The sequence below is a fragment of the Meleagris gallopavo genome, chromosome 8 (assembly GCF_905368555.1).
Source record: "Meleagris gallopavo chromosome 8, MGAL_WU_HG_1.1, whole genome shotgun sequence".
Lineage (NCBI taxonomy): Eukaryota > Metazoa > Chordata > Aves > Galliformes > Phasianidae > Meleagris > Meleagris gallopavo.
The window spans coordinates 11,409,920-11,436,529 of record NC_139411.1 but is presented as its reverse complement, the minus strand read 5'-3'; the positions used below and the strand labels follow the sequence as shown (position 1 = coordinate 11,436,529).

Here is a 26,610-nt window from a genome sequence, read left to right as displayed (position 1 = left end):
AATCCTGCTTTCACTGAAGAAGGAATTTTCTGCCAGGACTGACAAAGAGATAGAACAGTATTCAGCCTATTTAATAAAATACAACACTTTGTTTTTGTGATTAGTCTTTATTTTGAAAAATGATATCTTTCCTCCACTGTGTCTTATAGTGATACATATGTATAGAATACATCTAAATTTGCTTTTAAAAATAAATAAATACAGAAAGATCACAGACTTAAAATGTCTTGAGTGAAGGACCTATGCAGAACTAGGGAAACCTCCGGTGATTTCCAGCGTCAAAGGTCACCCTTTCTTCTGCTAGCTTAGCAGCCTTTACATTAATTTCCTGCTTTATGCGTTGTCATAAAATTCTGCTTGTATGGGTAAATACTAAGAATAAAGAACAACAGACTGGATTTTGTAAACTGGGTGTTTTTGTTGGTGTGTTTTTTTTTTGTTTGTTTGTTTTTTCAGGGACGAAGTTGTTTTTCAGAACCATCCGCTGCCTATGTTTTCAGAAAAGTAAAAATAGCAAAATTTATCACGTGCCAAGGGAGAGCATTTGTTCAACTGTACCCTCGTGTAATAGTAAGTAAGCAGCAAAATACGTGACTGTGGCCAGGAATAAAACCAAAGCAACTGATTATTGCAGTGCCTCTTCAGACACTGAACGCTGCTAAGAAGAGAAAATGTGATAAACAAAAGGATGATATTTTAAGGTGCTGAAGAGAACAGACTGTACAAATGATAATTAGTGTGTGTTTTATGTGCACTGCCAGGTGGATGAGACGAAGGTGTGCATTTGTCAGCGTTATCGCTCTTGGGTTTTGATTGTTCAGGCAATTTTAAGTGGCTGTAGTAGAAGGGATGCAGAAATTTCACAATAGTTTGCACTGTATAAGAGAAGTCATCTAGCCACAACTCAGAGAAAAACATGTTGTCTTCCTCACATGCTTGAAAATAACTTTTCTTCCTTGAAATCCTGTGTACTCTGTCCCACAAATCCTACTGTATCCAAGCTTGTCTCCAAGCTTGAAGTCAGTAAAACTTCAAGCTTGTTGTTGAACAACAAGCTTTCCAAACTGTTGAAAGATATTTGGCTGACAATCTGTTTCCAGGATCTAATTCTTATCTTTTTTTTTTTTTTTGGGGGGGGGGGGAGGGGAAAGGTGGAGAGGGACGGAGTAAATTACACTGTTATTTATAATACATATGTAGGAGATGCGATTACTTTCTGAATGGTGCACATTTAATTATTTAATTGAAGTTATTTTGGTAATGTTTTGTGCCGAGAAGCAGTTCTTGATTTTTGCCGGTGTAAATAAGTGGGAAATAAATGTCAGCAGTTTTCTCTGTCATCAAAACGCTGTGACTGTAGGTTACACGTGGCTTCAGAGATGTTCCAAAAGCCAGCAGAATCTTGGACCGCTAACATGAGGTTTAGACAGGAAATTTTAGACTACAAATTGTTGGAAATATTTCCACACAAGGGACCGTTGCTGAAAAATGTTCTACTGAAACTATTTTCCTCCTTTCTCTTCTTCTTTATTTTCAGTTTGTAGAAATGAATTTTTTCAGACAACTTTCACTGCTAATCTCTCCTTCATCCAATGCACAAATTCTCACCTAACGAAGAAAATGAGCCTCCCAGAATCAATCTTCTTCAGGCAAGTACTCGAGTCCATTTCGCTGGGATTCCAGATAAGAAACCTAAATGCCAGGGGCATGGCTGACCTGAAGGAACGCTTTAGTGGCATTTTTAAGAGATCTTGAGTCTTCCACGAGTGGAAACGCTGCTTCGTCTCAACATTTTCAGAAGCAGTGACGGCACCATTTACTGCTCTTCTAATGAGATGCTGAAAAGGATAGAAAAAAAGAAAGCCTAAAACACTAAAAGAACTGCCTCCTCTAATTCACTTCTACATGTGTTGTTTTTTGTTTTTTTTTTTCTGTTTTGGTTATAACGTGATCTGTCATTAAAAAGAAATACTGGTTAAAGCCCTTTCATGCACTCCACCCTTGACAAGAAGACGTTTCCTGAAGGCAGCAGAAGAAAATGCACTCAGCTGCTCTTTTTCTCACCTTAATATTAGGCTTCTGCCTGTTAAGCAGACAGTTAGGTATCGACTGCCGCCAAAGCATGGAAGCGATGACACCCTTCCCGTCGAAGAGCTGCACGGGGACACATTTCCTACGGCGCCAGAGTGTTTGGATGGCTTCTACATTTTCTGGCACTATCTTTCAATAGTTTTTCAAGGGCAATAGGAATTTCCAACTCCCCCTATTAAAAGTCATGATCTAATTGAAAGTTATGATGATAAAAGATGACATTATGGCCCAATGTGAGGGACCCGAAGCTTCATTTAGAGTCTGGATTCTAGAAGAAACTCTTGAGGAGATGATAATGAATTATGTTATTAAATGTAAAAGTCCCACATTGATTCAGATTCACTCTGCTAAGACTGAGCATGCTGGATTTTGCAGTTGAATGTCACACGGTCTTAAACAACAGTTTGAGATCTCTATCATCCACATGAAAAAAAAAACCAAAACAAAACGTTGCAGAATAAGGAGCTTCTCTATACGGAATAAAGTCAATTCTCAACTTTACTTTCTGGGGAAATGTGAAGTTGGCAGTTTTACACTGGCTACAAAATCCAGAGCAACGCATCAACATCAAATAGATTTTTAGAGAGATCCCTGGTGAGAAACTTTCAAGTTCAGTATCGAAGATGGAGAATGCAGATATACTCAAATACGAAACAGCCACGTGGATTTAATAGACATTGTGCTAGGTAACCTCTAAAGAAGAGGAAAACCCTAGCATTAACAATAATGTTCACTGTGTAAAATTAGGCCTTCTTAATACTGAATATTTTTATAAAGAGTTGTGCATATCTTTTTCAATAATTGTTTTAAATAATCTTCATCTGCAACCAAAAGCTAAAATCAAAATTAAATAAAAATCCAACAACTTACTGTAAAAGTGATTCCAACCAATTTAAAACAAAGGTTACAGTAATGTGTACGCATGAGATTTTCAGACTGAGTACTTAAGGGTCAAAATCTGGACATTTTCCAACCAAGCTGCATTATCTCCATTGGTATTTTTTCATCCATTTGTTTGCTTTAAGCCACGCTGCTTTAAATTGAAATGCTCAAAGACACGCTTAGCCTCTGAGCATGCTTTTATTTCTGGATTTTAGGCACCTTGTTTGATCTTAGTCTTCCCCTTTCTTTTTGCTGGCTTTGGACCCACATTTTCTATTTCGAGTGATTTATGGCACCCAAGCTGAAACACTGGCTATGTACTGCTAGGATGACAAAGCGGATGCAAGTTGCTAAAAGGAGATGTCTTCTCTCTGATGTAAGTCTGCTGAGGTGAGCAACAGCGTGTCTTCCAAGATTTTTAATGTGGAAGCACAGCTGATTTCCGGCCATTCCTATTTTTCACGCAGCTCAAGTCCAGTTCCGAGCTCACACATCACTGACCACATACTATAAGTGGGACTCCGTTTACATTTCTTCTTTCTGGAAGACTTGTTGGGTTCACGTCCTCCTCTCCCTGGCGTTCTTCTTCCTTTATTTTCTCGGGTTGCATTTTAAGAGCGTGAATGGAATGCTTTGTCTGTTTCTCTCCCCTCACCGTGCGATTACTCAGCAAGCAGCTGAAGGCACTTAACAGCCCTCGCGGTGTATAGGCAACACACCTTTTAGAGAAAGGTAGGTTTGTCAAAGCAATGGAAGTCTGCTACTTCAGCATCGTGTATCATCTGAGTGTTACCCGACTGAAAATAACACCAAACGTTACAAGAATCACAATGCCATCTAATCCATCTTTGTAAGGGTGATTTTAACATTGTCACAGGGCGTTATACTTCTCTACCTAAAGCTTGTGCGGCGACATGAAAGAAAGCGGGAAACAAATACAGCTGAATACTGCATAGATTTTGAAAATGTGCTTGTGAGGACACTGACAAGTTTGTAACAGATTCACTCTTTTATTTTTCCCTTCTAATGATGTTTACAGTCCATACTTGGAGTTCTATGTTACGCTCAGAATTTCGGTTTCCCTCTCTCGAAGCGCTTGATTTTTCATCAGGCAGCCTAATGATTTTCCTTTGATGCTGTTATTTTACTGTAACCAGATTTGTATTTTATTAGACAACTTTTGGCTTGTTGGCAGATTTAGTCAAATGTTCTCAGCGTACCTTTGATGAATCGAATGGGACAAAAGAGTTCCACAGCACTCTTTGCGGAGGATAAAGGACAGAGGCTTGATTACATTTCTATTCAAAAGATTTCAGTTACAAGAAATGAGGTTCTAATCTCACAACCGGAGCGAGCAGGGAGAACCAATTTTCCTGTAGAGTTTCTCACTGAAGTATGTGACAGCAAGTGCTCTTTTTTTTCCTTTTCTCCCCTTTTTTTCCTTTTTTTTTTTTTTGTTTGTTTGTTTTCTTTCTTTTAGCTACTGATCATTTCTCAAGGCTTTTGAGATCTGCCCTGTTATTTATTTTCTGAACTCATATGAAGCTGCTCTCTTTCTAGTATAGCATCCAAAAGTCACACCATTTTATTATTTTTTTAGAAATTCCCGCAAATAATGCTTTTTTAAACACAGATCAGTAAGTATTTATTGGTCTTGGTTCATCCATTTCTGTCACAGAACGGCTCAGACCTTAAGGATCATCAAGCCGTAAAGACATCTCTGCCACAGGCTGGGCTGCCACCCACTCGATCGGGCTGCCCAGAGCCCCATCCAACCTGGCCTTGAACGTCTCAAGAGACGAGTTAATCACAACTTCAGAGGGCATTCTGTGCCGGTGCCTCAACACCTCGAGTAATAAATTTCTGCCTCCTAATACCTAACCTAAATCTTGCCTCTTTTAGTTTTAAAGCCGTTCCACCTTGCCCTGTGGCTATCAGGCTGTAGGGTAAACGTCATATCACAGCTGGAACAGGTGATTGCACACCTGGTGGGAAGGCGGGGCCAAGCCAGGGGAGCTCAGGTGCATGCAATGCAGCTGATTGACCGGGAGGGGTGGAGCCAGGATTCACGCCTTCCCAGGCCTCATTTAAGAGTTGGCACAGGAGGTGAGGGTGCCTTGCTGGTGATTCCTGCCTCCTGGAGATCTTCTGAAGGTAAGCAGCTACTTTTTTTGTTTGTTTCTGCATTCGTACCTGCTGCTGCAGCAGCAGCATTTGGGCTTGTTCTCATTTGCTGCAGCTGAGGGCTCTGCCACCCTGCTGTTAGCGATGTACTTTCCATCGCATTACATTGCTACATAGACCATGTAAATGGTTGGTCCTTCTCCTGTTTATAAGCTTCCTTCAAGTGCTAGAAGATGCAGTGAGGCATTTTCTTCTCTGAGATAAGCAAACCCAATTCCCTCAACTTTTCTTGATAGGAGGGGTGCTGCAGCTAGTTGCCCATCTTTGTGGCTTTGCTATGGACCTACTCTATCAGCTTCAGTTATGTCTTGTACTAAGGGCCCCAGGCACAGGGCTTGAGATAGAGCCTCATAAGAGCAGAATAGAGGGGGATGATCGCCTCCCTCTCTTGATGCAGCCCAGGATTGCCTTAGTTTTCTGGGCCGTGTGTGCTGTCGGCACGCATTGAGCTTCTAGTCCACTGGAACCCTCAAGCTCTTCTCTGCAAGGCTAATCTCAGTGAGTTCCATTTGCTGGTCTGTGCTCTTATCTAGCAGGTCTTGGCCCTAGAATGCATGTTATCAGGCCCCATAGACTTGTACACATTCAGTTTCATTGAGTGGTCTCAGACTCACTCTTCTCTTACACCGTAAGGGATTTTGATCCCCCAGCCCAGAGGTTTAGGGATACGAGAGAGATGGAAAGCCTGACTGCCAGCAAAGATTGAGTTGAAGAACTCGTTGAGCACCTCAGCCTTCCCTACGTGTGACGCTGCCTTTTCTCACTTACGAGAGCGAGTACGCTTTCCTCGCCCTTTCTCTTCTTAGCATTGTACCTGTAGAAATCCCTTCCTGGTTTTATTTAATTCTGTGGTTTTGTAAATATTCTGCCCGGTTCAGTGTCATCTGAACTGCTGGGGGCTGGAGTACTCTCATGCTCTCAGAAAGGCATCCTTAAAGAGCTTCTTTTTAACTTGTCATTTGAGAATATATATTATTCTCCTGCACATGGAGTGCTGTACTCTATTTTATGTATTAATTTCTAATTAGCCTCCTCTGCCTGAATTAACTGAAAGCTGTGAAGCATAATATCCAATGTTGCACTAACAGAATCTGTCCGAAGTAATGCTGCTTGTCTGGCTTTGTTCACTCTTGGTGTGTGGAGAGAGAAGAACCAAGGGGAGTGATAGAGTTTTTTGTTTTGTGAGAATTTTTTATTGAGACGGCTTGAATATTGGAACTCCATTTTCTATTGGAGGGATATTATTTGTTGTGTGTTGTCCTTGGGATTCCATATGCTGTTGAGAAACAGTCGCTCAGAGGTAGGTAACCTACAGTGAACCTGCTTCACTCCCGTCAAGTCTTGGCAGAGAAGCGTGGTGTCAGCTCGTCCCTCAGTGGAGAGAGCAGCTTCCAGTATGCTTTTCACTTTATAGGGACTCTGAGTGCTTCCTTCTCGTAAGGCAATAAACGCTGCCTGAAGAACGCAGTGATTACTTCCCAGAGTAAAGAGTTCTGGTAGGGTGGGATAGCACAGTGATGTTGCTGAATGCTGATCTGAGCGCAGAGTTAGTCCAAGTGTCACAGGAGGAGGTCAGTCTGACTCTAGGCAAATCCCAGGGAAAGGGAGAACAAGTTTAGTCTTGCAATCCCTGAAAAATCTTTAAGGCAAATTCATTTTTCTCAAAATTGTTGAAATTCTTAACTGTTTTTTCAGGTGGGCCTTCTTAACAGCATGAACCTTCTGTGGGGTAAATAGAACTAAGGCTTCTCCGAGCAGAGAACGTGCGGTGGTGTTAGCAATTTGGGCCACTGAAAAGGGTGGTTCATAGATAATTTAGCTTTTAGAAAAATAAGTAAAATAGTCTGAGTGGGAGGGGGAAGAAAATTGCCACTTCAAAATTACATCCAGAAATCAGAAGGGTTGAAAACCAGTTATTTCTTGAGAACGGCAATTTAATTTCTTTTAAAAGTTAGATAACTGCCCTGTATTGGAATGGAGCACACTTTTCCTGCAGCTTTTTCAAGTAAAACCTCAGATTTGGCCTCCTACCTCAGCATAAGTAACAGAGAAGAGGGTTCAGTGAGTGAGAGGATGAGTTTAGGAAAGTACTTTTGTTTGTTAAGATGATCATACAGTTATTAAAAACAAAGGGCAGCAGTCCAAGGAGCTCCACAGCTGTCTGCCCTGGCAGTACCAACAGGCAAGCTCACTTTTCTTCCTCAGAGTTTATTGGACCAGTTCTTGTGAGCTTTTGCTAGGCTTGCAAAGTTTGCGGGGTCTTATCTCTTGGGAAACGCATTTAGAAGGTTAAGCAAATCTACCTGACTCCTCGAAGGCCAGCGTGTCAAGGTAGTATGAGGAGCTTATGGTGTAAGTAATAAGATTTGCAAGATGCTAGCTGAAGCCTTCCTCTTTCCTTAGTTTTCCTGCTTCTACTGCTGGTTTTTGTTGCGTCAACCTGTGAACTGCTAAGAACAGCTAGGTTGTATAAAGTTTAAGGGCCCACCTCTTATCCCTGTATGGGTTATTTTTATAGTTCTTTTTAAATAAAAAGAAATCCCCAAGGTTTGTCCTGTAGGGTATAGGGGGAAGGGATTTATCTTCTCAGCACAGTAACCCATACTGCTGCAGAAGAGAAATAACTATAGAGAGAAATACTGCAAGTGAGTGTAGGAATTGGGGAAGGTTGGAGCTTCCTCACATGCAGCTGGGGATCGGGGTGGAAAATAAACAACAAAAGAACAAAGGTCAGATTCCTGTAACTGCTCACAGTCAAATGGTGTTACCAAGATCACACGAACTATGGAGTAGGGCTTTTATGAGAGTTGTTGTGAAAAAAAGAAAGCCTTTCTTCTCTTCACTGATAGAGGAGCACTTGTGGATCCCAAGCCTCTAGCTAAAGAGACAGCAAAACAGAGTCTATACCCTTGTTTATAAGGAAGGATACGCTATTAAGACTGGCACGCGTGCTGGAAGCTCTCCTCTGAACGTGCACCCCCCAGAAATTAAGAATCAACAGAAGGGGTTTTTTGGCTGTGTTGGGCATTATAACTGCAAATTGTACTCCTTGCTGAAACTATTAATGGTAGAAAGCACATATTAGGGATTATGATAAATTCCTTCACCAGAGCACGGTTGGGTACCAGAACCCCAGGGCAGTAGTCAAAGCGCCAAGCTGATAGAGTTGGAGAAGCATTTGGACACAATGCTTGGAGATTGCATTTGGAGTGCATGTAGTCATACTCAGAACTACAAGTCGTGGGCCCCTTCCAACACAGGCTGCCCTTCAGATTCTATACACCAGACATTTCACTGAGGTTTGTGTATTTTTTTTAAGCTTTATCTCTCATTTCAGTAACATACATTTTAGACAGCCCCCTGGAAAAAAGTTTTGTTGATCACCAGGGGCAACAGGTTACATGCCCGCTTGTGCTAATGAGTCAACCTAATAACACAGACCCCATCAAAGAGAAGTCATGGGAAAAGTAGTTTCATCTTTAAGTAAATTAACTAAATTTCCTATTTTGGATTATCTAGCTGTTACAATTCAACCGCAGCAGAACTTGATCAGTAAGTAGTTAAAATGGTAGTTAATAATTGCAAACTCTCAAAGGTACAACATACTGCATGCAAACATTTAGCGCAAAGGCAGAACCACATCTTTTGTTAAAAATTGATAAAGCACAACATATTACTGTCATTTTTGGTAGAGGTCAGGTTCAGTTTGGGAGGAACTTACTGAGATCCAGTGCAAAGGTTTCCATCAGGTAGCACGCTCCTGAGTTAAAGTGAGCAACCAGATAGAAGTCTCAGTGAAATCACCTTAAAAAAAGGAAACCAGAAGTTTGTTAAGAGACAGTCAATGTCACTCCTCTCCAGATAGCACACCCATCTTCAAGCTGGGGAAGCTGTAGTGCATTCCAGATTGGCCACTATGCAGAAATTCAGCTGCAACGATACAAGCACCAGAAACATATTTGATTTCATTCAATGAATAAAGCCAGTTTGAGACATTGTACAGTTGAAGTAGATGATTTGCAAACATTATTGACATAAGTATTGTTGTTTTTTTTTTTTTTTTTTTTACAGAACATACAAAGCTAGATGGCCAAATGCAAGAGGAATCATTTGTTCCCCCCTTTCTTATCCCTCAAGATAATTAAGCTAATGGCACCAGCCAGGGAAGAAGTCCCAAGCGCAGGAGTATCAGATGCATCCTTTTTTTTTTTGTGGTAAGCAAGCATGTACTTTTTTTTTTTGCTTTAAATTGGAGACAGACAGGTATCCACTTTACCACAAAAGCTTTAGCTTACTAACTGTTCCATTTTAATGCAGATATTCTCAGGCGCCCCAGTTCCACCCACAGTAGAAACTGTCTTTACTAAAAGCTGTGGCAAGCCGATAGGTCCTTTCTATAGAACTATCACCACTCACCTCACACAGGCAGACTCTGTTACTAATGTTTTGGGGGCATACCTTGAAAGGAAAAGTACAGCTACACCTAGAAATTCCCCTATACAGTTTGGCTTCAGCAAGATGATAAATGAGCCTGAAGACATCTCTCAAACAGATCTAGTTCTTCCACTATTACAAATTGTTACAAATCATTAAATTTGAAGTTGCTTGCCCACCAACTCAATTCAGCATATTTTGAGATGCATGCTCTGTAATGTTATGCCTCATCCACGCAAGTTTTATTTTTACATAGACACAAAGCTGAGTTGGCCTTGTTAGAGACCTCTCGCAAGAAGAGATTTAGTAAGCATTTCCTGTTTAACTTTCCCATTCATCTGGTTTTCTTCCAAAAGTAGCCTGCCAAAGCCTCAGAAAGTAGAGCAGCAGCTTCCCTCCTTCCTGACTCTTGGTCAGCTTAGGCTGTTGATATTGCATGCATCCTGTATATGCTATGGATGGTTTACTCCCACACACAAGTGGACATCACCTCCAGACACTTATCCAAACCCCCAGGGTTAGTCAATTACAACACAGAAGAAGCAACCTCAAGTCACAAGGAGTTGTTTCCAGAGGGTTTACCTGTTTTGAAAGAATAGATTAAACTCTTCTCCTCCTTCCAGCCCAGGACCAGGAACACTATCACAATGCAGCCATCATCACATAGGAGTCCCCACAGCCACAGGGGGGGCCCCCCTCACCCCACAGGGGGGGCCCCCCTCACCCCACAGGGGGGGCCCCCCTCACCCCACAGGGGCCCCTCACCAGGGGGGCCCCCCTCACCCCACAGGGGGGGCCACCCAGCCAGAAAAATTTCCGAGACTGACCATCCCACCCTCCCACCCAAAAAAAAAAAAATATAATCTCTTCGAGATAGTGCAAACAACCCCATATCAGCAGCCAGAGGCAGCACTCAGTGTGAGCACTGCCTCTGGCTGCTGATCTCAACCACATACACCAAGCCAAATAAACAACACAACCCAAAAACAACCAGATCCATCAAGTGCTCACCTCCCCCAAAAGACACAAACTTCAAAACCCAACCAACCTGACAAAGCTAACTCCAGCAGAGAAAGATTGTTCTCACTTAACTCCATTGCTCCAGCACAGGATCTGCTGCACACATTCAAACCTGCAAGAGAAACACATCACCCTCACACCCAGTCATAAACTCCATCCCAGTACAACACACAAGGAAGGAATCCAAGATACAGCTCACCTTGCTCCAGAGACAAAACTGGAATCCTCACCACTGGCAAAACCGCTCACATACTCCAGCCTTCAACCCGCAACAAGATCAATCACAGAGCCACACAAAACAGAAACACCCCACTTCCCTACCACAATGAATCCATCTCAACTGCTCCTTAGACATTTCTTCTCTTCCAGTCACTTGGAGATGACATCTGGAACAAGCTGTTTCATCACTATATAATCAACAAATATCACTGTTAAGTTCAAAATAAACAAGAGCTAGGCAAAGCACATTACAATAACAAAATGATAATAGATAGAATGCTTACCCATATCCTGGGCTCACTTACCAAACTCCAGCACAGCAAACCTCCAAAAGAGATCCTTCCCCCCCAGCAGCCAGCTCTTAAATGGGTCTAGGAAGGATGGAACCAGGCTCCACCCCTTCCTGCAGGGCAGATGAATTGCCTTCACCTGTGCTCCTGTGGCCCACTCATTGCTCACCTCAAGTGAGCAATCAGAGGTTCAGGCCATGACTCAGCATTCTCCATACAATCGCCTTTCCAGAAACAGAGATAAGGCCGTCCTTCTTGCCCTTTCTCAAGGCTGCAGCACCATCAGCTATCCTCCAATCTTCAGGCAGTTTCCTATAGGAAAGATCAGAACCAACATGAGAGCCACTAGGCTGTTGCCTCCACCAGCTCCCTCAGCACACAGACATCCCATCACAGCTCAGGGATTTGCTGGCACCCATTTTGACTAACAGATCCCTGACCAGTTCCTCCACAATCAAGAGAAAGCCACCTGCCCTCCAGAATCCAGGGTTCCCAATGAGCAGTCTCAGCAGCGATCACTCAGGCCAAAAAGGCATTCAGGGCACCTGCCTCAAAAAGCAGAGACCCACACATTCTCTACTCTCCTTTTTTCCTGTTGACAAACTTACTAACTTCTGTTGCCCTGACCTCCCTCCCAAAGGGTCTTAGCCTTCCTCATCCACCCCTGCGGGTCTCCTGCCATTCCTACACAGTTCCTTACACTTCAGGATGCACCACACCTGAGTATGGAGCAAGGAACACTCCAGCATCGACAGCTGCTCGCAGGACCCTTTCCAACACCCAAACCCAAGGGAAACCTCCAAGTAAGCCCCTTAAGAGAACAAACTTGGCTCCCTCAAAATCCAGTGTTTCGAAACTATCCATTGCTTTGCATCTTCCACACAAGATCCTGAACGCTACCATGCACAAGGCCGCCCCTGGTCTTCACAGCCCCCAAAAAGCCCTCGCACAGTAGGGATATGGAGTTCCAGCAGCAGCCCTCTCCTCAATGGCTCCTTTATCTCTTGCAAGAGATAATTTTCACCTTCAACACATCACAGGAACCTCCTGGAACAAGCACACAGCTGGAAGGGTGGTTAAAGACTACCATGAGAACTAATGCCCACAGCTGTGAGGCTACTTTCAGCTGTGTGCAGAAGGTCTCATCAACTTCCTCATCCTGGTCTGCAACAAACAGCCCCAGTGACATTACCCACACTTACCTGCCTCTTGAGCCTCACATGCAAGCACTCCGCTAGTTCTTCCTTCATCCCTAGGCAGAGCTCAGTACATTCCCATTCTCCCACTGGAAGAGCAGCTCCACCACCTTGCTTACCTAGGTCTGTCTTACCTAGAAAGAAGAGAGCCATCCACAACAGCATTCCAATTACACAAGCTGCCCCACCAGGTCTCCGCACTGGAAACATCGTGCTCCTAAAATTACACATGAAGGAAATAAAAGAAAACACACGGTCCCATCCTGCTCGCTCCCACCACTGGAAACGGGAGGGTGGAGGCACCCTCAAAACCCTCCTCGGGAGCTGAGGGCACCCCGGGTCGTGCTCGGTCTCAGGCAGCGCCGTGCCAATCCCAAAGACACAGAGGCAGCCGAGCAGCAGCCCTACATAAGCTCTAAACAGAGAGACCTTACCAGGTGACTCCCAGACACTCACCGCTTCTACGAGCACACCGCTTCGAGCTGAAGAGAGGCTCCGCCGCAGTCCTCGCTCAGCCTGCAATAGGAGAAAACTCACGTTTCAGCAGCCCTTCGCGTTGCTTCTTACTCCCGGGAGCACCGATGCTGTAGGAATACGGCACCGTCTCGCTCCTACCGAAGAGAGCTCGAAGAACTGAAGCACCCGCTAAAACCCCCTGGGAAGGGGGAGCTGAGAGCACCCCGGGGCTGCACTAGCTCCCTCCGAAAAGGCGAGGGGAGCGATGCAGCGGCGTTACGTGGCTGCAAACGTAACGGGGTCCGACAGCCCGGAGACCTCCTGACGGCTCCCGAACGCTCATCGCCTCCACGGTTCCCTTACTACCAGAACTGCTCACCGGTTTGGGCTGAGCCTGACCGCGAGAGACCTCACAGCAACCTGAAACAAAACGACACACAAAACGACACAGCGAGAGCGTTAAACGAGAACGTTAAAGAGAATCCCAAGGCTCCGTTTTAAAAGCAGCCTCCCCGTACCGCTTCTCAGCCCCAGCAGCGTTAGGAGCGGACAACGGAACGGAGCCCGCTCCGTCTCCCGCGGAGGTCCGCAGGAACTGCCCCGTGACTGCCGGCAGCCTCCGGCGGAGCTTAAGAGGCTTTGGGGCGGGCCCCGCCCGCGGCTCCCGACTAGGCGCAGCTGTGCGCGGCCGGCCGCGGCCCCGCGGCACCTGGGAGTCGTTGGCCGCCTCGTTAGCGCCGGCCCGGAGCCTTGACAGTTAGGCGTGCGGACTCCAGATCAGAATTAGGGACTTAAACGACACTTTAAATTACAGTTCCTTACGGGCTTCTCCTTTTCACCTCATCGTGGGACTCGTGAGTAAGTTAAATAGTTGTGCCTAATTCAAACGGGTCGCTTTGCATCCGACATGAACGGAACAATAGAGCATCACCCCTCCAAAGAACGTCCCCAGCCGTAGGTTTCCGGAGGCCCCCGCTGCCTGCCGACTCCGCTCCGCTTTCCCGTGCCCCACGTCCAAACAAAAGAAAAGAAAAGAAAAAAAAAAAGGTTTGTTGAACCCGTAAAAGCTTTGTACCTCAGAGAAAACGTGACTAAAGACGGCAGTGGAAATATGGGAGTAATGATGTGACGAATGCCCAAATGGGTTAATGACACAGACGGGAAAATCGCTGACCCGTGAAATTCGAAGCGGAGTTTTACAAACGGTTCTCTGCGGTGTTGCTCAGGAGTACGTTCACGTATCTTATAAATCACAAGGAAGACTTTTGGTGACATTTCAGTTACACGCGGTTAAGAGCACAGGTAGTCTGCGAAGACTTCAGTGATGAAATTCACTTTACGTAGCAGTTTCCCTCTTAAAACACTCATTTTTATTCCTTCTGATGGTAGAACTGTGAATGCTTTGATTGAACGTTGTTACGGATACGTTCTCAGAGCCATCAGCAGCGTCACATGTGAAAAGAAGGGAGATCCGAACGTGCGGAGCGAAGCGAGAGATCCCGCTGAGGGTACACGATGTAGGGTAACATCCTCCAGCAGAAGAAGCGGGTTCAGCACCAGGTCGTCTCGCAGATGAGCAAAACCCTTACATTTAGACAACTGTTTCAAGGCAGTCGTTGTGGGAGACAGAGAGCATTGTAGCACAGAGCTTACAACTATTTGTGTGAGCCGTTGCTTCATTACCAATAGTTGCATACTTCAATCAAAGCAACGCGCCTCACCTCACTAAACATCCAAACCGAACTTGGAGTTACAATTAGTTGCGCGCAACGGATGAGCTGAAAAGAGTCCCTCTGAATCCTCGGTCAGAACGAGAAGGTATTCGGAGGAAACGTGGGCGTTAAACGCTCCTCAGAGCCGTCACCCCAAACTAATTTGAAACCGCTTCTACATCTAAACTCTTCCACAAAAGTCTGTAATCCGGCGTTACAAACACATGATGGTTTCACAGTGGATTACACAAGACGCAAATAGAATGTTTTGATAGCAGCGATAGTCCACTGCTCTAAATAATTAAAGCAAGTGATTTCTCACCACGCTTCTGTCTTGGCGAGATTAAGAAAAATGATGATAATGATCTTCCCGTGCAAACACAGCTTAGGGAACAGCTTGTGAAAACGTTTGCTTCCCGAAGCTGTCTAGTTAATATATTTGTAAACTCCAACGATTGGTTACTAGCACGTACAACTACTCGGTGTGAGGATGAGTTATTTACATGCATCCCTTGCTTTCAGAACCTACTGTCTGTGAACAGGCACGTCTGCTCAAAGGAAAGAGGTCCTGGGCTACAGAATCTGACCGAGAGGGCCAAAGAAGTCGTGGCGGTTTCCTCTCAGACCGCTTCGTGCCTACAAACCACCGGGTGATTTTACGCCGTCAAAAGCTGTAGTTCATAAAACAGAATGGGCTCCTCGGGCCTTCCGTAACCTGCTCGATTTTATTCTGAGCGATTTGTTGTCGCTCCATTATTACTTCTTTGAAGAAAAAGGAGAAACGTTCTTATCGATTTCAACTTGAACTGCATCAAGAGGCCAAGTCCACCCGGGAAGAAGTAGCAGATGCATTTATGAAGTATGACTCTGTGTCCCTATTGAATGTTTTTAAAGCGTCCTTTTTGAAATCCATACGGATTTAAATTCTGCTAAAATACACAAATGAGACAAGTTATGAGTTTTCGAGTTAACGTCCACATAAAATGACTGATGGTTTACAGTAACGAGGTCAAGCAAGACAACAGTTCTCATTTTAACGTTAATTTTGCCCAGAGTAATTGATTACACAGCAGTTGAACAAACATACATTTGAAACTGTAAAGTGAGGCAGTCATTCCTAGAAGATGGGAACTGGGTCAAGTTGCTTTGGGGAATTTCACCGGAGTCGGGCAGCAATTCCCTAAGAACTTTAAGCATTCCTTAAAATTGGCCTGAGTGTTACTTAAATGGAGACCGCTTTCATTAGGAGCGCCGCTTATCATCCCAGAACGTGGCTGACTGGAACGGATGAATCTGACCTCTGCTGCTGTAAACTGCCTACTGTAGCTTGGATATTTGCAAGAAGATGATATTCCTCACGATACCTCACCTGAAAAAACTTTTGCAGTAATGACATGAAGCATATTTTTGTATTGGAAAACTGTGATACGGAATGAAAAAATGCATCTCTCCGTTCGAAGCAGAGCACTCAAGGATCCATTTTCATTATGTGCTTAATTGCACAGGGTATTTAAGTAGCTTAACCTCGGTTTTTCTTGGGACGCGTGCAATATCCCACTTTATTCTTGCAATAACGACAGCCTCGGTAAAATGGGGCCATACTTAGATTAAAGGCAAAAGACGTATAGAGAGGAAGAGTGTGGCTATACCTAGGTTTATATATTTGTGAGAACAAATATGAAACGGAGATAATTTTTAGATGCCAGTCCACTCATTAACTGTCAAAAGCCAACTGAAAGTGCTAATTTGGCCGTTGAGGTGGCTGACTTGAAGTCAGTAAAGGAGAAAGCCAAGGACTGCTTTGCTTCTAGTTCGTGCCGATCGTTTTCCTCCACGTGATCCGGATGTGACAGACAAGCTGAAGATTATCTTTACAGGTGTTGTCTCACACTTCTAGCAAGAGGTGGATATAAGGCCATTGTGTTCTTGATGTACGAATACCAGGAGGCATGACGTATTGCATCTTGACCTGCACCGTAGTCAAAACAGCGGTTCTGGTACATGCAGAGCCAAGTTTGATGCCTGACCTCTTGAAGCATTAGGAATGGTTTTTGTAAATCTGACTATTGTTGGTTAGGCTTAGAATCTGAGTGCATCTATGTAATACGCTACCACCACTTCCTCAATGCGTTGGGATTTGCACATCACGGCTTTGGGGTATATGAAAGGATAACAAACTTACTCATGGTATTGAAGCACTTACACGCTCATGTTCAAGACCCTGTGTAATATTGACCTGACCCTATAACTGGAATTTAACCAAAGCATCTGCATTACATTTCTATAGTCAAATGACTTTAAGGCGATTGTTTATTCCTCACCTGCTTTGTGTACAATTCTAAGGAGAGAGTAATTTACTGAGATGCCTGTAGAATTCTCTCATTCACAAACTAGTTAAGTAACGCTGGCAGACTGCATCTGCTTCTGCAACTTTCATTTTACCCCACCTACTGAACCTTTGGTGTATTTTCAGTTCTAGTAGCTGTTTACTTCAGATAGAGATGTGTGTCAGAGTTACGGCATTTGAGAGGAGGGAATCTAGGGATTTGTCTTTACTTGGGATGCATCATTTTCTGGTGACACTACGAGGCATTAATATTTCAGGTGGATTTATTTGCACGTGGCTTAGTGTTGGTATTTGCTCCAGAGTTTATCTCTGCAAGAGCGTAGTGCATGAAAGCATTTTTTTTGTACACACTTAAACAGTTTGCAGGCAGTTCCACAACTATTGGGGCAGGGGGACCCACAAACCCCTGTCCCAGGGAAAAAAAAAAAAAAAAAAAAAAAAAGAGAAGTGAGAGATAGGCCTAAAAATGAAACAGCGGCAACAAGCTGAGGAGAAGAGTTGATTTACTAAATACGATATCGCAATGCGTGACAACATGATATAATACAATACAATTTGAATTGAGACCAATACATACAATGAGATTGTGTCCAAAAACCAAAGGCCTTACTCAAATGCCAAAGACAAGACAGCTAGGGAGTACATACGCTGCAGAGACAAACAGAAAGGGAAAAGAGGACGTCTTGCGATCTGTGAACAGTTTTGTCTTTGCCTCTGAATGGAAAATGGAAACAGAACAGCGAACAGTAGTCTTGGGTACGTTGTTCTCCTTCTCTTCAAGGACAGCTATACCTGGAAATAACAACAATCCACAGAACTGGAGCATTAAAACTTTAACTCTCAGTGCACTACATCCCATCATGACGTGGAATACCAAAGACAAAACAAAAACCCGTAACAGCTCTGGAAATTCATCATTAACAGTGACATTACGAGAAATCTAAACCTACATGCTTAAATGCACAAGTGTTAGATATGCTACCACAAGGACTTTAGAAACTTAAGGTGAAATTACTGAAACAACATCGAACTTTCTTAACAGGTGTATTTTTCATTCAGCAAGCTCAGGACTTTCTTTTGCCGGGTCATTTGGCGCGATCAATTCCCAAATGAGGTTTTAGCTATTTAACTCCGCATTTGGATTCAATCGCTCAGGTATGTACTAAGAGGTAGGGAAAAATAAAAAGACCAACACAGCATAGCACTGCATTAAGTTCTGCAGATCTAATACCACACAGAGAAATAACCCGTTCAGTTTAGTTTATACTACTGCCCTGTAGAGAACGGCAGCAATGGAGTAAAATATAAAAGGCTAAAAGTTTCTGCTGGGGAAAAAAAAAAAAAAAAAACTTACCATAGTGGGTAGGAAAAAAGAAATACACGCCTATTGTATTGAACACTATGTGTGCAATAGAAATATATTCACTATCTCAACTGAAATTTTAAATTACATTATTAATATATTCTGCTTTACGATCAGTGTTCTCAGAACAGAGTTAATTAGAAAGCAGAATGGATCACAAGTACAGCTTCAGAATCAGTGACAGACCTTCGTCTCTGGGCTTTCATCTAACTCTGGCATTACGCTTCGGGGAACTCAATCCGCTGTCCCTCGTGCAAGAGCTTTTGCACAGAAGATTGAGAGCGGGGAAATAATTTCCCCAAGTTTCAACAACATTAACCTCTGAAAAACATGCATCAAAGTTCTTTGTTTCCAAAACAGTTTCTGCTAGTAAAATTTAATATATTATTAAAACTGAAAGGGTTTTGATCATTTTGATACTCGTACACTATGCTTCCGTTACCACAGCCATTGGCATTCTCACCAAGAGTTTAGTAACCGAGTTCCCCTTACAGATCAGCGCTACACTCTAGTAACGCCGCAAGCAGCAATCCACTTCTGTGTCTTCCACAGATTCCTCAATCAGTGCCGTAAAACATTCAGGATAGTCTCTCTCACTTTGCAATACTGAAACTCATCTGTTGCTCAATAAGATAACCAAACAAACCAATGCATGCTTTTTCCTAACTTTAGGACTAGGTTTAGAAATAATGCATTAAGGCCTGCACTCTGAACACTACAAAGAAAGCATTATTTCACTTTAGTCAGATAGGTTCTATCAGTGCAGCACCATCACGTATGCGTAGAAGCAATACTAGCGATGTCCCAGAGGTGATTTCACTTAGTTTTCAAAGCATTACAAACTAACAATTCATTATGATTAATAACAATGCTTAATACATGGTAACTTCATGAGAATTGCTTCAAAGTTAAGTTAAAAAAAAATTTGTTTTACATAATAGCAAGCATGCTACAAACAAATCCAACCACTCCACCTCTCTTTCTGAGAGAAGAATTACAGTCAGAACTATGACAAAACACATCAAAAAGCAAGAACACTTCCCATAGGAATACTGAGGAGTTGGAGGTAGGAAGTTTCCCTCCCTATCATTATCAAAATGCTATCCTTGGGCTCTTTAAACCCTGTCACATATATTATACAGCCTATTTCCCAAAAATTAGCAGCTGTCAGCTGCTTTCTCCACATGGTTGTCTGATAGGTCTCCCACGAAACCTACTTCCAGGAGCCGGTCCACTCATCCAGAACCTTTAGACTGCTTAAGATATCCTAGCAGTTCTGAATTACAGTATTTCACTGGCCTTACTTAGGGGAGGCACGATGTAAAAGAATAATTACAACGTCTAAAGCATATATTACAAACATAGTATAACAGCAGCATTACAGCACGTGTTATTTCCACAGGCAGTTCAATCTCCAGAACTAGTCCAGTAACAACATTCTCATGCAATATCTTAACACAAACACAAGATGAAAAACTTGCATACTACACCAAGAGAAGAAAAACAGGACAAAACAAAACCCAGCCCTTCTGATTCTCAGAACAGAAATTTCAATATAAATAGACTGGGCAATTCCCAGATAAACAAACCATCAAAAAATTTGAATAAAAAAAAAAATAGCAGTTTCTTTTAAACAGGAGCATTACAGTACAAGCGGTTTTGAACACGTTACGGGGCACATCACTTACATCCAGCTGCATCTTAAGCTTGCAGCTGGTGTACGATGTTTTCAGAACTGAAGCAAGAGAAGCCTGACGCAAACAAGGAGCTTAAACATTGGTGCTCTTCAAGTCCAAGTTTCAAGTTCAATGCGGTTGTTGAATCTTGGATGCATTTCTCATTCCAAGGATATCTTCAAGTGCTGAAAAAGGGAGGGAAAGAATGAGCTTCAGGCACTGGCAGAAAAACACTAAAAACTAAAAATACAGCATGATAAGAATCGGTTCCACAGATAACACCCCCACTGACTAAGCCCAGCTTAGAATGATCCAGGCACTTAAACCTTCACCCTTCCAACTGAATTTGAGAGATTAAGAATTAAGTTTCACTCTTCTCAGTAAGTGGCATGGAGTACACTCGAAAAGGCCATCCCATTTTGAGCACTTGGTACAACAAGGCTATATAACAAGGCAGACAAGTCACCAGCAATTCAACACAGTCAAGGACAAAACTAAGGAAAATCTTTCAAGTAACATAACAAAAGTAAAAAAGAAAATCCACCACAAACACACTACCAAAACATCCCTTTACATAGCTAGTTCAAAACTGAAAGACCTCATGCCTTCATTACCCCCCCAATTTCTAACACATTACAATCAACTTAAGCACAAAAGGTGGTGAGAACACGATCACTGTTAAATTCAGTGATCTGATTGCATTTTTCCCTGGAAAAAAAAAAAAACCCCAAGAAAACAACCAAACAGTTGCAACAGCAGAAACAGATTGGGTACCTTTTCCCCTTTTGCCTTAATGAAGAAGGATACTTTAAGACTCAGTTGATAGCATTCAAAGATTCATTGAAACATTGTAATATTTACTAAAGATGCACTGTCTGTTGCCTCTCTCTCTAGCAGCAGCAGTTATATTTAAAGTTTATATTAAAAATTTAAAGAAAAAAACAAAAATAAGTTATAATTATTGATAAAAATTCATTCCTATCTTAACACCCATTAACTGGGGCATAGAAAGTTCCACTCCAACATGCCTGCTTTGCAGGGGGCTAGGCTTGCTCACTGGAGGTCCCCTCCAATTCTGCAAAACAAGAAATTGGATATTATCCCTGCACTGTGGAATTTCACATGGACTAATGTACTGGTACACCACACTTGAACCAAAGAGAATTGAAAGAATTGAAGAAAGATGTGACAGATTTGTGAGATGCTGGACCATTTCTGCTCTGCTAAGGAACAATAAATGAACCTTTTCTGACGAACACATCTCACATTTACAGTTCACGCAGTTTCATAAACTGCAGTTCCTCACCTGAAACACCACAGCAAAGCAAATCAAGCCCAACTTCTAAAATCAAAAATCAATATCAAGAACATTTGAATTACCAGCACAAGTTCTATAGGAGGTGTCATCATTCCAAGTGTTTTGAGGTCTCCTGGAAGAAGAGACCGCTTTCTACTGTGTGTCACCTTCCTACTGCACGAGAGAAAAGGGTGGGGGGAAAAAATCCCAGTTACTTCCAGTGAAAAGCTCTTTTCAAACAACTGAAATGCTGTTTGCTACATCACTAGATAAACAGCCTGAGCTCAGGAGAGAAAATACACCCAGTTACTTTTGGATGGGCAGCCACATTTTAACCCCCTCTGTCCTTTCCATTTTCCATCCTCAGCTGTATTCACTAGAGATCTCTCCAAAGCCCAGCGAGAGAGTATGCAATACTCCTTCGAACACGTAGGTATTTGTGATTCAATTACACACGATTATCACATGTCACACATGAGACACCAAGGTCTTTTAGGGAATATTTTCCCCCTCCTAAAGTTATCTGTTACCCCACTTAATCTTAGCAAAGCTACATTCCCCTACCTGAGAGCAAGTCAGAATATATTACTCTCATGGCTCAGTAAGTAGAAAGTTACGGTGTTTTTAAAAACCCAAGGCACCATAGTTCATCACTGCTCTGTGTATCTTCAAAATTTGTATGAGAAATGAGATGCATTTTTATAACTTCAAAGCCATGCGAGCATAACTTATACGTTAATTATAGTTAAGGTATCTCACACAGAAATGATACGTTATTTTAGGGCAAGCACTTTGTGATGAGCTATGATAGAAGTAACATACCTCGTACCTTTCCCTCTGTACTACAGAGAAGGGATACAATACATCTACAAAAGGAAAACTATTTTTTGTATGGAACATCAGAAATAATTTTCAGTGCTTTCTTATTCTGAGATAACATTTTCATGACACAATGATAGTGAAGTTAGTAACTGTTATATTACATCTGGATTTTGGTTGGTTTTTCTACCTTCTTTATTACACTGTCGCTTTCACACATTTACTGCTGTTCCTGTAGAAGTCACACTGAAATCTTAAATATACCAAAGTGAAAAATCAAGGAGAAAAATGTACAGTGGAAGACTATTATCTGGTGTTTAAGTTATTCCAGTGACTCACATTAACAAGACAACTTACCATCGAATGAAAACTGTAACACTGAAGCTTACAGAAAACTTCTCTACATTCACAAATAACGTTCAACGCTACTTTGCAATTTTTGCTCTGCGAGCACTTAATTTTCAAAAGTGCATGAAGGACACTTACTGGTACGGTGAATGAGGCGAAACACTCAGGACATCTGTATCCGTACTGCGCACGTAATGCTTTGGAGCTGTGAAGTACTGCAGAACCTGCAGTAGAAGAGAGAATGAGGTTAATTCATATATTATCACTCCAGCTTGTCTCTAGTACAAGATTCACTAAGCCGGAACCTATTATTTATGACATCTGCATAGATTACGGGTCAGTGCTTTCTGATTGCATTACAAGCAATTTAGAGAGATGTTTGGTACGCTCTGGAAATAAATAAAAGCGCCAAACCAGTTGCTTCTAAGGCTTTGATCAATATCAAACAGCAAGATTACTAATATCATACCTCTAAAATACAGTTTAGAATTTAACATTCACACAAACAACTCCTTTTCCACATGTTTTCTGCTTGTCAGCCTCATACGTTCACAACATAAAGATATACCAAAGCATTCAGCACGCCGTGAGAAATCTGCTCTCCTAATTTGCCTTCAGTTTATCCGTATCTCTTTCGACCCATTCGGGGGGGGTCAGCCAACAGCTTCGGTGAGGACAATTGGTAGGTAGTGAATAGGTAAAATGAATATTAAACAGAAACTAATTCTAATTCACTCTAACAGAATTAGAATGCCCTCCTTTCTCTAGACATTAAACTTTATCTTTGCAACAAATATAGGAAAACATTCAAGTTTAATATTTCCAATAAAAAGCTGGATTGAGGTCAGTTAATTTCATTAACAACCGTAGCAGCTCCAGATTTCTTTTCCCTTTCTTTCTTCCCTGGACTGGGAGGTTAGAGGAGCATTTACTACTCCATTAAAATGAGAGCAGACAACTATTTATCTCTAAGCTTCCGGCAGTGTAGAGCCACCAGAAATCAGATAGTACGTTTTGCCAACATGGCTTTTCTGGAGCCTTCCGGTTTATTATTTTTGTATTGTTTTGACCTTACATTTTCATTCGAGTACATTTAACCGTCACATAAATTAGTTCAGCTTATTTCCTGTAAAAAGCCACTTTGTTTGAACTCAGTGGCCAAGATTTACCCCCCTCCTTACCTTTGACGGATGACTCCTCTATTGGACTAATGGTAAGCAGAGAGTCCTTCCCCTTGGGGACTCTTCAGTTATCAGTTGTAATTTACACAAACATTTCTATAGAGGTTATCATTGCCTTCACAGACGCAGAAACCCTGTATCCAAGTAATTGCATATGAGTATCACCACAAGCTGTATTCTTTCCTGTAAATACGGGCTCAACCAAGTGCGCTGAAAGACAGCCTTTAAGAATCTAAGAGTCCAGAGAGAAATTTTGTCCCCCTTCTAGGCAGGCAGCTCACCATGCAAAAGGAGCACGCAGGGGTCATTAACGAAATTTCTTAAAGAATTGCAAGTTTCTACAGACCCGTTTAGCACGCAGTAAGGCTTCAATAACACTTCACAACTAAGAGCGAAGATAGGAAGCAGAACAAACTGAGTGAGCAAAATCTCACTGACTTCTCCCTGTTGGTTGAAATTCCTATCCTAGAAGTACAGACCTTTTCACAGATAGATATTTCAGCAGAGGTTTCTCAGCTGACCTTGGTCTCTACTAAGATCTGCTCAACCGTATTAAGAAGAGTTCAGGAAAGTTTAGTAAACAATAGAAGGTGGTTTTGTTAAATGATTTTTAATGTAATGCGCACAGGACACGGTATGTATTTATGACAGCTAATTAACAAAACACGCTAATAAACAAGAACTATTTTTAAGGCAGAGTGTGTAAAAGAATAATTACCTATAGGTACTGAAACCGTAGCTAGCATTAATTTCAGTCAGGAGCACAAACAGGACAAACGTTAATTTCAAAGAGGCCGCAGAACAAAACAGCAGGACATTCAGAAAAGCACGTGCAGAAAAGAGCCCATACACTTGCTTTTTCAGTCCTACCCAACAAGGTCGTTAAAATCCTTTGTGTAAGAAAATAAGGACATCAGCCTGCCGACAGCAATTGCTCCAGGTAATTTCTCTTCGTAGCAAGCAGTATTTCAGCATACCTTTCGCATTAAGGAGAGAAAAACATGAATTTAAAAGCATTAGAAAGAGACAGACAGCATCCTCAAATGCTTCTACAGCATACGCAGTAGCTCAATCAACATTTTTCCCCTCACAGCAGACTAAATAAATAAAACGATTTACCCAAATTAACATAAAAGCAAACGCTAACTCTAAAAAAAAAAAAAAAACAGAACAATAGTTTTCCTTGATAGGGAAAACAGAATCCTCTCAAGCGCTTGCTGTTTTAGTTACTCTCCAAAGGATATTGAGTTTAACAGAGCATTTGCCCATAGGGTATTTTTAATGAGCTGCTCAGAAGATTTCTGTTCAATTGATGTTTAATACAATAGCAATTTACCTTCGTAAATTAAAACTGTTTAATACAGACTGAAGTTGAATTCAATTAGTGATTCACTCAGCTTTACCATTTCCTTCTGGTTAAAAATGAAGTGGGCTACATTTACTAGAAGCTCAGCTTTACTTAATATCCATTTGTAAACACATAACACAGTGAAAAGCACAGCAACAACAACAGAGCAGCAAAGTCCCAAGCTACAGCAAGTGAGAATTCACTCAAGCACAACAACTATAGGTACAAAAAACAAACAAAAACAAACAAAATCCCAACAACAACAGAAAAGAAACTGCTTACCTTCAGAAGGCTACAGATTCCACAGGGACCTCCAACAAGAGATGCCCTTCCTTCCCCTGCCAACCCTTAAATGAGGGCTGGGAAGGGGTGGATCCTGGCTCCACCACTCCCAGTCATTCAGCTGCACTGCACGCACCTGCGCTGCCATGGGTTGGCTCTGCCTTCCCACCAGGTGCTCAATCATTGTCTTAAGCCCTGAATTAGCCTTTCCTCTGCACTATTAAATTCCTATTTTAAACAAAAATACGGTATAACAACTATTTAATGCTTGACTTCCTGTTGTATCCAGTTTAACCTTTCTTAAAATATAAGTCTTTATGTTCTTAAACCACAGTATCGCAAATGGAAAATAAGTGCAGTTTTAGTAGCCAGGATGTTGACCTGAAATTACTTTTATATACTGTTTTATCAAATAATGTAATGCTTGCAACATTGTACTTTTGCACTCACATGGGTTTTGCACTCTTTTCCTCCACATCACTGACGTGTTTAATCAACCTCAAATAACATCTTATTGCTTTATATCCTATTTCCTATGACATTATAAAACTCAAAGCTGGTAGGGCTTTGTGCTGTTTTTGTGAATACCCTAGCAAGAAAGAGGAGAAGAATTTAGCCTCGCTAATGAGAGCTCCACAGAAAACTGGAAGGGACATTACAAAGAATTTTCTTGCTATACACTGCAGGTGTAACTGAACAAGGGGAACAAAAAAATTCAAATAAAGAAAGAACACTTGTACTGAAAGTGACCGATAGGTTGAGGAGGATGAGATTTGGGTGGGAAGCCAATGGAGTCTTTAGTAAGGGTTAAACTCAGGAAATGAAATCACTGAATAGAGTAAGACAAGCATAAAAACTGAAGAAAAGTGCTTCAGTGCACAAATGCACAGACGTGAATTCAGCAAGCTTAAATATAAAAGGAAGAAACGTGGGATGCCGGAGGCGTAGCTAAAGGAAAATACTGTTGTCTCCAGAAAGCGATGCTTGCTTTTTTTGAGTATCAAATGTGCAACAGAGTAGACTCCTTTAGGAAAAGATGAGAGCCAAAGAGAGCAGAATTAAAGGGAGGGCTGAGCACAAGGTGTATAAGAGTATGATAAAGTGAAAGAGAATGTACGAGAAACTGCAGTACCTGCAACTACCAGGAGTGACAAGGGAGTCGTGAGAGACAGGAAGCTCGTACCAGACTTTGCATGTATGTTATCGGCACTCACAATCAAAGCTTCAGCATCAGAATAGATAAAGGTGATGTACAGAGGACTGCTATGGCCATAGTAATTGCTATAAAAAGGACTGCCAGCAAGTAAAACTAACAGCACTTCCTGAACTGAAGAACGAACAACATATTTTAGTGTTCAAGAAATCTCTTCGGGCAGAACTTTGCCCCGAGGAGAGCAGTACTATATCGTCCTTACTGAGAAAACTGGAATAATTTCTCTACCCCTGCTCTCTAAAAGAGGCTCCG

At 42.2% G+C, this 26,610-nt stretch overlaps 1 protein-coding gene across 1 annotated transcript; it reads right to left on the bottom strand.

Moving 5' to 3' along the window:
- Positions 1 to 1,852: 1,852 nt before the first annotated feature.
- LOC104911940 (uncharacterized) lies at positions 1,853 to 25,329 on the bottom strand. The gene is made up of 13 exons (XM_085229589.1): positions 25,282 to 25,329; positions 22,473 to 22,558; positions 21,990 to 22,009; positions 17,519 to 17,623; positions 13,291 to 13,542; positions 13,152 to 13,192; positions 12,773 to 12,832; positions 12,451 to 12,533; positions 11,290 to 11,432; positions 11,136 to 11,201; positions 10,640 to 11,018; positions 8,879 to 8,961; positions 1,853 to 6,740 (listed from the first exon to the last, which is right to left on the bottom strand). Exons 1-9 carry the CDS (start codon positions 25,327 to 25,329, stop codon positions 11,303 to 11,305), a joined length of 825 nt encoding a protein of 274 aa, XP_085085715.1. The 3' UTR covers positions 1,853 to 6,740; positions 8,879 to 8,961; positions 10,640 to 11,018; positions 11,136 to 11,201; positions 11,290 to 11,302.
- Between the last annotated feature and the right edge of the window lie 1,281 nt (positions 25,330 to 26,610).